This window comes from Microtus pennsylvanicus, chromosome 8, assembly GCF_037038515.1.
Source record: "Microtus pennsylvanicus isolate mMicPen1 chromosome 8, mMicPen1.hap1, whole genome shotgun sequence".
Classification (NCBI taxonomy): domain Eukaryota; kingdom Metazoa; phylum Chordata; class Mammalia; order Rodentia; family Cricetidae; genus Microtus; species Microtus pennsylvanicus.
In genome coordinates, this window is record NC_134586.1 from 16,547,929 (window position 1) to 16,562,818 (window position 14,890).

Below are 14,890 nucleotides of genomic sequence, written 5' to 3' on the forward strand. Positions count from 1 at the left end.
ACACAACAATTGAAATGCAGAGTTGTGAAGCCTAGTCCCAATGGATGCATCTAAAAAACACTCCCACACCCCATACTCAGGGAATAATATGAAAGAGGGGGCAGAAAAATTATTAAGAGTGTTGACTGAGGTTTTCTGTCCTGCCTGGTCCTGCAGCTGTTAAGTCCCAAAGAAATCACACAGAGGTCTATATTAGTTATAAACTGATTGGCCTAATAGCTCAGACTTCTTATTAACTTTTATAACTTATATTAGTCCATTATTCTTGTCTGTGTTAGCCATGTGGCTTAGTACCTTATTTGGCGAGGTAGTCACATCCTGCTTCTTCTGAGGCTGTGTCACTACTGCAGAAAGAACTTTTTTCTTTCTAGAATTCTTGTTGCCCCACCTCTACTTCCTGCCTCATCATCCTGCTTATATTTCCTGCCTGGCTAGTGGGCAATCAGCATTTATTTAAAATATCAATGACAGGGTACAGACCATTGTCTCACAGCATAAGAGTCAGAAGATCAGGGACTTTGCTTTGCTGTTATGTCCCCTACTAGTGACATCAGAAACTCATTTAGTCTCATCAATTAAGTCTCATGAACATGTCCACTTAAATGTCAGCTGAACAAGGAGGACACCAATGAACATGCCAAACTGGATGTGGAAAAGCTCCCAAGTCCTCAGTCCTACACAAAGAACAATAGATGCTGAGTAAAGCTAGAAATAGGTGAGGTGGTCTTCCCCAGGGGTGAGCACACCAATTCATTGTCCAGTGCCAAATGATCATTCCAGAAAGCATACATACAATTAACATTATATGGACTCAACAGACTATATTTGGAAATATGTATGCATGCATATATAATTACATGCTCACATGCAACAACAACAGATGAAAAGTGGCCACAAGTTTGAAGGGAGTGGGAAAGGGTATATATGTGGTTTTGGAGGAGGAAGCAAAGGAGAAAATGTAATTAAAACACAATCTCAAAGCCAAACACGAAAGAGAAGATTAGAATATTGTAAATTATTATGCAATCTGAATCCATCACATCTAAGATTACTGAATCTTGTGGGGAAAAATTAAGTTGAAATTTTCATTGTGTATAAAGTAACACACAAGTAAAGTGCAGAAAATATTTTGAATAAAAATCATTTGATAAGTATAATCTTTCAGTATTTTTTATTATGAATTATCGTATAAAACTAAAGTTTGCAAATAAATGTTTGGAATAAGAACTAACTAAATGCATTAAACCCCTAGCAAATACAATTATGTATATCAGCACTTCAGGATACTCCACACAGAACATGATCCATCATAGTGGCAAAATTATAGTAATGAAGTAGTAATGAAAATATTTTTATGGTTTGGGATCACCACATGATGAACTGTATTAAGAGGCCACAGCATCAGGAAGGTTGAGAACCACTGGTCTTCAGTCTCCCAAGGTGGTAAGGGTTGGGGAGTAACTGCTGGAATACCAGGTTAGAGTCATCCTCCTGGCACGACATATTGATAACATCATTATCATTGCCATAGACCTTGTTTTCATTATATTGTTCTGCTTCTTCCAATGAATTGGTATCAGGACAAGGTTAGATGAACTCCAAGACAGACATGGGATGTTTATGTTATGCTTGAGAAAAACACATGTACACACACACACACACTAAGCAGTCCCATACTAAAATTTTAATATAGAAGTTGTAACAAAACTGTTGTATTAGAAATGAGAAATAAATTAAGATTGTTGAAAGTTCAAATAACCTGAATGCATATAAAAATAATATTTAAAAAATTTAGAATAGGACTATGTCATTTTTTTATTCATTATTTTTCTTGGGTTTTAGAGACAGGAATCTCATTGTGTAGCCTTAGTTGGACTAAAATTTACTAGGTAGACTAGTTGGGTATGAAGTCACAGAGCTCTACCTGTCTTTGCTTTCCTTTACCTGCCAGGTGCTGGAATTAAAGCTGTGCACCACTTTGCCTGGCTGTGACTGTTCTTTGAGTAGTCTATCTGTTACTTCTTTCAAATGAAGAATTTTCAGAACATATTTATTAGTTAAATGTGATTTGTTGGTTATACACATAATCAAAAAATATTTTTGTGGGATTATAATTAAATAATTTCACCCTTTTTCCCTCCCTGTAAATCATCCCATATACCCCTCTTTGCTCTCTTTGAAATTCAAGGGCCCTCACTTTCATTAATCATCATTGTGTGTGTGTGTGTGTGTGTGTGTGTTTATAAACTTATCAGGATATATGGTGGTACTTGCATGTATGTTTTCAGGGCATACCATTTGGTTTTGGATAACCAAGTGGTATGTTCTTCTCTTGAGAAGACTATTGATCCGACTTTTATCATTGCTTAGTTGTCTGTAGTTGTCTGTCTGGACATAAGGTCTTGTGAAATTTTACCCATCTATGAGAGCATGATTACTGGTGTTTTCCTTGTTCACATCATGTTTAGGCAGTCATGTTGATAAGACTTTATGGGTATAACTTCTGATATTTCTAGGAGACACAATCTCAGAGTAAACACAGTTTCTCTGGCTCTTGCAATCTTTCTACCCCCTCTCCTTGTAATGATCCCTGAATTTCAGGTGCTTGAATGTTTTGTAGATGTGTGAGTTGGGACTGGCATTCACAACTCTGCATTTTAATTGGTTGTGGTTTTCTATAATGATCTCTGTCCTTTTCAAAAAGAATTCTTCTTGATGAGGGAAAGGATTTACCTGGTTATGTGTCAGAAATAAAAGATAAATTCGTGAAACTGGTAAAAATTGTTAGTTAGAAGCAGATGTTGAGACACGGAAATAAGAGCATGGTTATACATTCTACATGAAATGTTAAATCTTTAGTAAAAGAAAATTTTATTTTAGAAAATATTTGCTTGAAAACCATTTTCAAATTGTAGAGTATGTTCTTGGAATAGATTTTCTTACTCTCTTAGAGCCTTTTATTCATTCCTTTATTCAATTAATAAATATAAATGCATGTTGAATATCTTTTATATGTGTTTTTGGATAAATTTTTATAAATTTTGGGGTGTATGAAATGAAAAATGAGTCAGCAATATGTTAATATGAGAAGACACATGTATGTGGTTATAATCTATATTGTTCATAACATTTTAATGCTCATCACATGGGGTTACGTATAACCCCAGCTGCACAGACATTAAGGACCTCATTGAATAAATGGGACCTCCTGAGACTGAGAAGCTTCTGTAAAGCAAAGGACACTGTCGCTAAGACACAAAGGCAACCCACTAACTGGGAGAAGATCTTCACCAACCCCGCAACTGACAAAGGTCTGATCTCCAAATAAAGATCTCAGGAAACTAGACCGCAAAAGGCTAACCAACCCAATTATAAAATGGGGCATTGAGCTGAACAGAGAATTCTCAACAGAAGAACTTCAAATGGCCAAAAGACACTTAAGGTCATGCTCAACTTCCTTAGCGATCAGGGAAATGCAAATCAAGACAACTTTAAGATACCACCTTACACCTGTCAGAATGGCTAAAATCAAAAACACCAATGATAGCCTTTGCTGGAGAGGTTGTGGAGAAAGAGGTACACTCATCCATTGCTGGTGGGAATGCAAACTTGTGCAACCACTTTGGAAAGCAGTGTTTCGGTTTCTCAGGAAATTCGGGATCAACCTACCCCTGGATCCAGCAATACCACTCTTGGGAATATACCCAAGAGAGGCCCTATCATACAACAAAAGTATATGCTCTACGATGTTCATAGCAGCATTGTTTGTGATAGCCAGAACCTGGAAACAACCTAGATGCCCTTCAATGGAAGAATGGATGAAGAAAGTATGGAATATATACATATTAGAGTACTACTCAGCAATAAAAAACAAGGACTTCTTGAATTTTGCATGCAAATGGATGGAAATAGAAAACACTATCCTGAGTGAGGTAAGCCAGACCCAAAAAGAGCAACATGGGATGTATTCACTCATATTTGGTTTCTAGCCATAAACCAAGGACATTGAGCCTATAATTAGTGATACTAGAGAAGCTAAATAAGGAGAACCCAAAGAAAAACATATAGGCATCCTCCTGAATATTAACCTTCAGCAGGTGATGAAAGGAGACAGAGACAGAGACCCACATTGGAGCACCGGACTGAAATCTCAAGGTCCAAATCAGGAGCAGAAGGAGAGAGAGCACATGTAACGTATTTTCCATGTAAAGAAACTTAAATAAATCCTCTGGCTTTATTTACTTTTAGTTCACTTATAAATCTCTAATTTTGGGCACTTCTTGGTAACCAATACATCATCAGCCTTACAGTTCCTTTGATTCTGATTCCACTTCTGACACATGTGTTAGGATGATAATAGATCTTTAGGTAACTTTTCAGGGTTTGAAAGCTGATTTTGATGAAAACACTGGTATTTCACTGAAGTCCATGCCATAACTCACATCCCAGGTGAGTAACACTGACTATCAGTGGTGAGAGAAAGTAGATAGATCTGACATGTGTACAGAAAACCTAAGGATAGGTGGGGTGTATACATTCTGACAGAGAGACAACTACGACCACTCTACAAGAAATGTCAGCGCGTTCATTATGTTCCATACAGAGGAGGGGTTGTCTAGTCTTGATAGGAGGTCTCTGCAAGTGAGCAGTCTCAGGCTGTAAACATCCAGGAAGAGGTAGCTGCAGTTGCTACATCTGTACATACTAGTCACATTGAGACTCCCAAGGAAACCTTTGCCATCCATCTCAGCCTGATTTGGGGAAAACTTTGCTGCTCCTATGGAGCTGAAGCATTAGAATACTTGACCTGACTGTGCCCATGGTCAACAATGCACATTCACTCATGACTTCACTCACTCAGGACTTTCTCTCCTCCCTACATGTATGCAGATGTCCACAAAGTGGCTGGAGAACAGTGCAAAGGCTTGCGATATTTGGGGAATCACAGCAAGGAATGGTTTGCTTTATAATTTGATTACTAACACTTGGTATAGTCAATATATGAAGCTTCTTGTGGGTGAATAAATGAACAAGAAATGCAAGTGTCTTGTAAAGACACCTACATACAACAGTAGCTTATAAATGGCTTAAGACACTTCTGTCTGAGGAAATGCAAGCTGTCACTTTCTCACATGACATGGAAAGAAAACTAATTTCCTACAGAAGCTGCTATTCAGGTGGAACCTAAATGTAGCATTTCCTGTTCAGAATCAAAGGAGCAGTGATGGGCTCAAGGAAGGCCTTCAGTGTTCAATGTGCCCTCGATAGACTAGAGATGAGAAGTCCAGGAATCTGCCATCTCAACATTTATTCTACAGGACCTCAACAGCAAGATTGTCTACATTTCTTTTTGTCTTTTTTTTCCAGACTTCATTTTTAGCTCATGGAAGGAGTCAAGTAAAAGGAAGCTTCTTGTTTTCACATGGATGAAAATTTTTTGTCTATATTTTTTCAGTATTTTTTGTAAAATTTTACTCTTGCTTCCCTGCTATTTTGTCTCCTCATGCCTTTCCAATAAGTGAAAGAAAATTAATCTCATATAGTCTCCTTATAAGTGATTGCCTAAGCACATTTACAGAAATGGGTATGGCTGATTATTTAGCTCTAAATCTTTTCTCTGTGTCTCTCATCAGTTTTTTTTTTCAAAATTAATCTTATTTCAAGGAACTGAAGGTGTGATCAATCATAAACAGTAGAATAACTATTATACATGTTTTTCTGTCATCTTGTTATGTACTGTTAATATTTTATTATTGGACCTTTGCTTATGTATTAGCTATTGAAGAAGAAGGACTCACAAACACTACATGTCTCACATTTTGTGAGGCTGTCTATCTCATGTACCTTGGTGCCTATTAGTAAAGACAACTGAATTGATGTTGGAACAATAAAAGGAAGGTGGATAAAACTATAGATCCTTGGTGTCTATGGAGAAATATAACTTACAAGGGGCAGAGGAAAAGGAAGACTCTTTCCGTGTATGTAGATTATTCATCTTAGTGATTGCTTCCTGGAACTAGAAGGATATTCACACATATGCTCACATGCAGTCACACAATAGTCTTAATTTACACAATGATTGCAATCAATGTTCCATGATTGACATTTGCTACCATTTTTTAAACAACAAACAGCACCTTAAAATTATCAGAGTGCCATGCATGAGTCACATGAATTATAAATTTTTGCACAGTAGAAAAAAGTATGGACTCTGGGTTTAAATGTGTATGGATATTGGCATGTGCATACCTTTTCATAAAATCAAATGATGAATATGTATTTTCTCAGCACTGAGCTTTTAACAAATATGATTTTCAAAGATTATTTTATTGTTGACAGCTTTCTAGAAATGATTTACATAATGTGCATAGGTCTGGAGCATAGCTGGTTCAAGGTATTTAAAGACATGTGGTACTAAGGAATTCCTAGGCACAAGTTCAGATTTTTGCTGCCCTATATAGGGGATAGAATTTCTATGTGATTTGCCCAATACTCAGTACCAGATTAATACCTAAGAGATCTGAGCAAAATGATGAAAATAAGTATATCTTTATTTGTATATTAGTGCACGAGATCAGCTTTTCCTTCATCAAAATTTGCATTGTCTCTAGCCTGTTGTATGTAATGCACACCACGTCTGGATGTAGCTCAGTACAGCTGTCAGGGAAAATACAAGACTTTTATTTTGGAAAGTATGAAGTGATTACCAAGTCCTAGTTGCTCATTTGGTATTAGACTTGAACACTGTTTAAGGGAACATACTATGGGGTTTTGAGAATTGAATATGCACAGCATTTTTGTAAGATATGTTAATAAATCTTAAGCAGTGACAACAGAAATTGGAGCATTAGCTGGAAGATGAGTGGTGTCCTGAAGAACACATTTACAGTCATTCTGAGTGTGGAATTTGTAATTGGCAACTTTGGAAATGTATTCATAGCAGTGGTGAACGTCATAGACTTGGTCAAGAGAAGAAAGATCTCTTCAATGGATCAGATCCTCACGGCTCTGGCCATCTCCAGAATTGTGCTGCTGTGGTTAGTATTACTGAATTGGTGTATATCTATGCTTTATCCAGGAGAGTGGATAAATGAAATAATGGTTGGGATAATACACAGTATCTGGACAGCATCCCACCAGTTTAGTCTCTGGCTTGCTACAAGTCTAAGCATCTTTTGCTTTTTCAAGATAGCAAATTTTTCCAACACTCTTTTCTTTTATATTAAGCTTAGAGCGAAAAAAGTGGTGAGAGTGACATTGTTTGTGTCTTCGTTTCTCTTGTGTTTAAATATTATAGTTATTAATTTACCTGAGAACATCTTGATGACTGAGTATAAGGTAAATAAGTCTTACAACTTGAGTTTGAATAACCTACAACATTCCTCGTTATGGTTTTTATTTGCAAACACCATGTTTGCATTCATACCCTTTGCTGTGTCCCTGGTCACTTTTCTCCTCCTCATCTTCTCCCTGTGGAAACATCTGAGGAAGATGCAGCACAGTGCCCAAGGATGCAGAGACGCCAGCACCACGGCACACATCAGAACCTTGCAAATAATGATTGCCTCTCTCCTTCTGTATGTCTTTTTCTTTCTGTCTCTTATTGCTAACGTTTGGGGGTCTCTGCTTCTGGAAAAAGAGATGCTACTTTTGTTCACACAGTCTTCAAGAGTTGCTTTTCCATCGGTGCACCCCTGTATCCTGATTCTGGGAAATACTAAGCTGAGAAAGGCTTCCCTCTCTGTGCTGCTGTGGCTAAGATGCAGGCAGGAAGACAGGGACCCTGAGGTGCAAAGAACCAGGACTTACTTGTGTAGATCATCCTGCATACCTTAAAGGAACATTGGATCACAAAAATTTCTGTATTTAAATTTATTCAGTTTCTGAATTTTATAAAAAAATGTATGTTTTCTTTTCAACTTGCAAAAGAGTATTTTGAAGAAATGTTATCTAAGCATTCCACAGTCTTTCTAGAACATATAAAATATGTTAATTTTTAGATACTAAAATTGTATAAATGTAGATCAGTTGAATGCAAGAAATGATTATAGCAAACCTTAATTTTATACCAGTTAATTCCTTTTAAACATGTCAGAACAAGAAATCTAAATATAGGATATGTATTTACATGTGTTTTCTAAAGTAGAATTTGTAATTTTAAATACTGTGCTGGTTAGTTTTTTTTGTCACAAGCTTGGATCATCTTGAAAGAACACACTTCAACTGAGTAAACACCTCCATCAAATTGGGCAGTAGGAAAGTCAGTGGAGTATTTTTTTAATTGATGGTTGATATGTGTAGGCCCAATTCCTATGGGCAGTGGTACCCCTGGAATGGTGGTTCTAGGCTGCATAAAAAAAAATCAAGCTGAGAAAATCATGGAAAACAAGCCAGTAAGCTGTGCTCTTTCATGGCTTTTGAATCACTTTCTGCCTTCATTTCCTGCCCTGCCCTCCCTTCATGATTGACTATAACAATGAGCTGCAATAGATTCTTTCAATTCCGAGTTGCTTTTGGTCATGCTGTCTACCATATCCCTAGAAAGCAAACTAGGACACACTTAAAATGTATTTTTATATAGAAACTGTGAGTAAATATTATATAAGAATTGACATATAAGTTATGGATTAGTAGAAATAAAATATTCAGTTTATCATTTAAAACATGAGAGTCAACTTAGAAATTGCAAAACTCATTATGGCATCACACACCTATATTTTACTAGGTTTGAAGCAACCAGGTTGTCTTAGGAAAAGAAATTTAGAGGAAGTTGTCAGTGATCTATATTAGATAAATGTGAATGTCTTCTAGGCTTACATACTGTTAGTACTAATTAAATAGTACAAAAACGAGGTAAACAAAATTAGTAAGTGAAGTTATAAAGAAAATCAGACGTTTTAAAATGATTTAGGTGCAAGAGTGATGTGGAGAAGGAAGCATCACATGTGTATGTGTGTTCAACGCTGTTTAAATATTTAGGGAGAAGATAGACATATTGAATATTTTAAAAATGAGACTTGTAATTCATCAAATATATAAATTCTTTCAAATTCCTCTTTTCTTTGTTGCTTTGGTATGGTTCTTTCTTTTTTCTCCTTATGCAATGCTTTCATTTGTTTATCTGTTAAAAAACTATAACATGTCAAGAAATGATATCTATTTTTATTTTTCTGTCACTGTTTGCAGACAGTTAAACAGAAACAGATGACATAAAATAAAACATGAGTGTTTTAAATATAAATGCTGATTTTTATATTAAATTAGTAGATAATCTTTTAGCCCTTATACATGTTTGACTAAGTGACTTTTCATGAGAGGAAACCTAGTTTCTTAGATCTAAAAAGACTTAGAAGGGTCTTAAGTTGCTAGCAGACAGCTTAAGAAAAAAAAAACTTGACAAAGTTGTGGGATGATTTATCTGGGAATGCCCAGCCAACACAATAAATGGAAAGACTGCCAAATTCAGATGAAACATCAAGAGACTGAGTTGATACTTACCTGAAAACTTCCTTTATAAGGGCAAGTTTCACAGTATGAGATACTGCTCTTCTGGCAAAGAGATGCCAACTTGTCTAATAGTCTCAGAAGCATGTTCTGGCTGAATATAAGTTCCTCACTATAAAATGTGCTGGGACCAATTAAGTCCTCGCCTTCAGCTGCTCTTCCCTGTCTAGAGCCTTCTAATTGAAGTTACTAAAAGCTGTGCCTAGCTTAGAGGATCAGAGGATGGAATTTTCACCTGTTGGCCATTGACTGCAGTGTATTTAAGCCTCCATGATGCTATTAAAGATGGGTTTTTGGTACCAGTGTTGGAAGGTCTGTGTGTCGGTCTGTCTCTGTGTGTGTATTCTCAACCTCCAGCCCCTTGCCCGAAGCTCACTAACTGGGTTCTAGCGCATAGAGCACAGACGGGGGCTTTGGTGCACGGCAAAATGAAATGCAGACCTCACACCATTTTTAGGCCAAGAACCTGAGGCTATACAGGCCATAGAACCAAGGACTCTGATTCTGCTAAATTGCTAAATGGACATGGTAATAAAACAGCTCCTCGTGATTATCTTTACAGATTAATGCATCTCTCAACCCCCATTTGTGAAGCATCTGTTTGTAATAGATGGCAATTAACACAGAGGCCTACACCTGGTCAAGGAGGAAAGAATAAAAGTCTGTAGGATGCTCAGCCCTAAATGAGACAGCTCTACCACATGCCCTTCTCATAATGCTCAGGGATCATTGGAGTGGTTGAGGAAGGAAGATGTAAGAGCCAGAGGAAGTGGATGACTTCAAGGAAACTGTTTTCTGGACACTGTAGGGCAGATGCTATGAATTTATAGTAGCTGTGATAATGGATACAAGACCCATGTAAGCTCAAAGTAGAACAAATCCCAGCATGGAGAGGGGAAGAGGGAATGGAGGCCCACAGCCAAATCAAGGATCCTTGGCAATCATTGCTTGTGGGGAGATGGACATTCTCTTAAAAGAATATAGCCTCTTATGAACCAACCACAAGCCAGTGGCAGACCATATATTCAAGGATATATGAGTGCACAAATTGTGCTTAGTAAGGGTTAAAAACATAAAAGAAGACATAAAACTTGTGGGTAGAGAAGTGGGCGGCTGAATCTGGGTAGAGTTATGGAAGGGGGTGAATGTAGATGCTTACTTTATGATATTTTCAAAGATCTAGTGAAATTTACAAAATGAACAAATACATAAAATTTAGTTTCAAAAATAAAGGACCAAAATTATTACAATTTAACAAAGTATTAGCTCAATAACCAACAAAAATTTAATTATTTTACAAGTTCACAGAATAGGCTACATCATCCCAAAATGACACATGCAAGTAACATTGTACAGACTGAAGAGTTTATATTTAGGAATATATATGTATATGACTATACATATATGCATACAGTAATAACTAGTGAAAAAAGGTCATGAATTTTAAGAACTAACAAGGGTATATGGTAGGGTTTGGAGGGAGTAAAGGGAATGGAATTATAGAATAAAAGAGAGATAAAACTTGTCAATGATGTTTTAATAAACTTTATAAATAAAGAATTCTTTACCAGTAAAGAATACACAACAATTTCAAGGAAGAATGTACTTTTGTATAGGCTACTACTGAGTACAAAAGGTCTTGTTCTAGCTAATAGATTTGTTGTTTTACATTATATGTTCTTTGTCAAAATTAAATCATTCATTAATAAAATATAAATAATAAGAATATTTCATGAATTTGGAAAATAAATGATACTTAATCGTTGGTAAAATCAAATCAAGACTACATATTTCAACCAATTCTCAAACTAGAGCTGAACTATAGTGCAGTCTTAACTGATGTTTGAAAATTTCAGCGAAATATGGAACATTCACATTTGTTAATGCATTTAGTAAAAAAAAATAGAAGGCAAGTGAGTAAAATGATTTTATTTGACAGAAATGGTTGGAAACTAACCTTTAAAAATAGAAATTATGGGGAAGAAAATGCTTAAGTATGCTATATGCAGAATACTAGGCAATGTTGTCCACGTTTAATTATGAAAAAAACATCACTTTGAGGAAAAAAGAAATTAAAATATACCATAGGCACTTCATCCTGCATTTCATAGCTAGAAAATGGCAAATATTAAAAAGATTGTTAAAAGTGTTAACCAGATATCCTACCTCCCATTTTTAGCTAAATTATAATTGAATAGACAATGATCATTTGGTATGTCAAAGTATTGGTTCCATTATTGTCAATGGGCACAAAAATATATGAACACTAAAGTACTTGTGAAATGACATAGTGTATGCATATTAGGATGGATAACATCCATTTTCAGCCTAATGGGATTAATAAACACCTTGCTCCTCAGTGAGGCTTCATTTCTAAAATGTTTGTGAAGGCTTTTAAGAGAGAATAACCTGAAGTCAAAGGACTAACACTAAATGTTGCTACCACCATTCCACAAAATGGATTTCTGGGTGGAAGAAATAGAAAGAGGGGGAGAGCAGAAAACCATCTGAGTATGTTCATTTTTTTCTCTGCTTTCTGATCTAAAAAGATAGAACAAGCAGTCATGTTTCTGTTGTTATAAAATTATCCATTCCTATCACCATGGTTTCACCACTAGAATGACCTATACCCTCACACTGCAAGTTAAAACAAGACTTTCATTTCTCTAGTAGGCTTATGTCAGTAATATTGTCAAAGCAATAAAAACATTACTAATGTAGAAATTTTATGATGCCGAGAAATGGGGCTGTTTTTGTTAGAAAACTGATCACGTGGTGTCCATGACTTTGGAATAGTTTTTAGGAAAAATACAGAAAAGTTTGTTACTTTTCAGATATCACAGTTATTGTCTGTTCATATAAGAATTCAGGAACCAGAATGTTAATAGAAATCATGACCATGGATTCAATGCACATGACCCTCACATGGATTCTGTTGAGAACTGCACAGCCAGTGAGTAGCAGGTGTTGTAAGGATGGTTGCTTATTCATTTTCCAGTTGACCAGACTCCCAAAATAAACACACAGAAAGCATATTATTTAAATCACTGATTGGACCATTAGCTCTAGCTTTGTAGAAGGAGCTGCGGGCAGGCCTGCTTTTCGTCCTGCCCGGCTCCTGCAAGGCTAGCTTTACACCCGAAATAACAATACACAAACTATATTCATATAAACACTGCTTGGCCCATTAGTTCTAGCCGCTTAATGGCTAATTCTCACATCTTGCCTAACCCATATTTAGTAATCTTTGTAGCACCAGTCTTACTGGGAAAGATTCAGCATGTCTGACCTGGCAACTTGCTTCATTGCGTCTGCCCTGGAGAGGAGAGGCATGGTGTCTGCCTAACTTCCTCTTCCTCCCAGCATTCTGTTCTGTTTACTCCACCCACCTATGCCCTAACCTATCAGGCCAAGCAGTTTCTTTATTAATTAACCAATGAAAGCATTTGCTTATGTTGCATTTATTTAATGATGTAAATAAGTATTGCTTTGCCTGACTAAGGTACCTGATTGGTCTAATAAAGAGCTGCACAGCCAATAGTTAGGCATCAGAGAGACAGGAGGGCTGGTGGGAAGATAAAATAAGAAGGAGGGGAAAATCTAGGCTCAAGAAAAAAGGGAAAAGAATAAGTTAGAGAGAAAGAAAGATGCCTGGGCTCAACCAGCCTGGCAACTGCCATACAGACAAACATAAAGTAGGACATATAGAATAAAAGTAAAAAATTCTCAAGGCAAAATGTAGGTGAAGAGACATAGGTTAAATAAAAATTATAAGAGCTAGTGGGACAAGCATAAACTAAGGCTAAGCATTCATAAATAACACTAATTATCCATTTCTTTATTTGGGAATTGGTTGGTGACCCAAAAGAAAGCCTGCTTGATGTGGGATTTCCCTCTGTATGCTGTGAATACCATTGATTAATAAAGAATTGTCTTAGGTCTGCACAGGGAATAGAAGTAGATGGGGAAAACTAAAGTGAATGCTGGGAGAAAGAAGGAGGAGTTAGAGCAGAAGACATGAAACTGCTACCGGAAACAGACATGCTGAAACTTTGCTGGTATTCCACGACCTTGTGGTGATGCATAGATTAATGGAGATGGGTTAAATTAAGGTGTAAGAGTTAGCTATGGTGTGGGAGTGTCATATATCAATCTTTGGTGCTCAACATTCTCTTGGGAATAGATTGGTGCTGTCAGAAGTAATCATGTCTCCTGTCAAAAGAACCCTAAGTTATTTAAACACCATATTCTGCAGAACCTTGAAATGGTTGAAGATTACCTATCTATACAGAGTATAATCTCTATGTCTCTAAAGAACCTTATTGGTCTAACTGTATGTACATCAAGCATTAACAACTATTGACTTATAATAATTAACACCTTTATAACTTAAAGACTCAAACTTCATATCAGAATATTAAATAACCTGTAAAGAAATGGGCAACAAATGGGGTCAGTGATCTCAAAATGTAAACAATATATAAGTATCTGTCTAAGTAGGAATAATATTTTATGCAATATAAAAATATAACCTAAAAGTTGTATCAGTATAAACAATGTCCTAAACAGAGATAATAACATACATATATACAATCTGACAAGATAACTTTGTATAGGTGTACAAATAAACAAAAATAACATATATTTTGAACTTGTATCAAGATACAAAATTATACCAATGTAAATTATCCATAAGTAATAGTTCACAAGTATTCATACTATTACTATCCTACCTTTTTTAAACAAACATAGTTTTCACCCCAACCCTTTATCTAATACAAGTGATAATCAACAACCTCTAAACAGTGTTCCCAACCCTATGGACAAACTTTTTTGGGATAGGGGAGGTCATCTCCTAGAATTGCTTCTCGCTTTCATGGGGGCAATGTTCTCTTAATGGGATCCTGCAAAATTAAAGTAATGGTTAAGTTTCAAAATTACTGTCTAGTATAGTTGCCAACAATTTCCAAGCAATTGTTAGATAGGTTTCTCTTCAAAGTTCTTATTTGGAGTCATGGCCAAATCTCATGAGAAGGTGCACCATTTCAGCAGCTGGTACCCAAATAAAGAAGTGGTCTTATAGTAGCTCTGTCTGCATCATGGTGTCATCTCAACTAGGTAGAGTTATTGCTTTGGGGCCCCATCTTCTTCCTAAAAATGTCAAAGATCATTGCAGGAAAAGGATCTGTAGGAAAATCTATTGTTCGTCATGAAAAACTTAAACATCATTCTTATATACATATATTCAATGAAGAATATGATATAGACAAAAACAGGCATGGAGAATGTAAACATTATTTCTAAAGTATCTGCATTTGAATCAGATAACAAAATATCATCCATGTAATAGTAAATTATAGACCTAGGAAATTGCTTACATGTTATT

General features: G+C 36.1%; 1 protein-coding gene across 1 annotated transcript; it reads left to right on the forward strand.

Annotated features, from left to right (window-relative positions):
- Positions 1-6,858: 6,858 nt before the first annotated feature.
- Positions 6,859-7,836, forward strand: LOC142855759 (taste receptor type 2 member 116-like). Its single transcript, XM_075982171.1, has one exon. The coding sequence runs from the start codon at positions 6,859-6,861 to the stop codon at positions 7,834-7,836; it is 978 nt and encodes a 325-aa protein (XP_075838286.1).
- Positions 7,837-14,890: the final 7,054 nt, after the last annotated feature.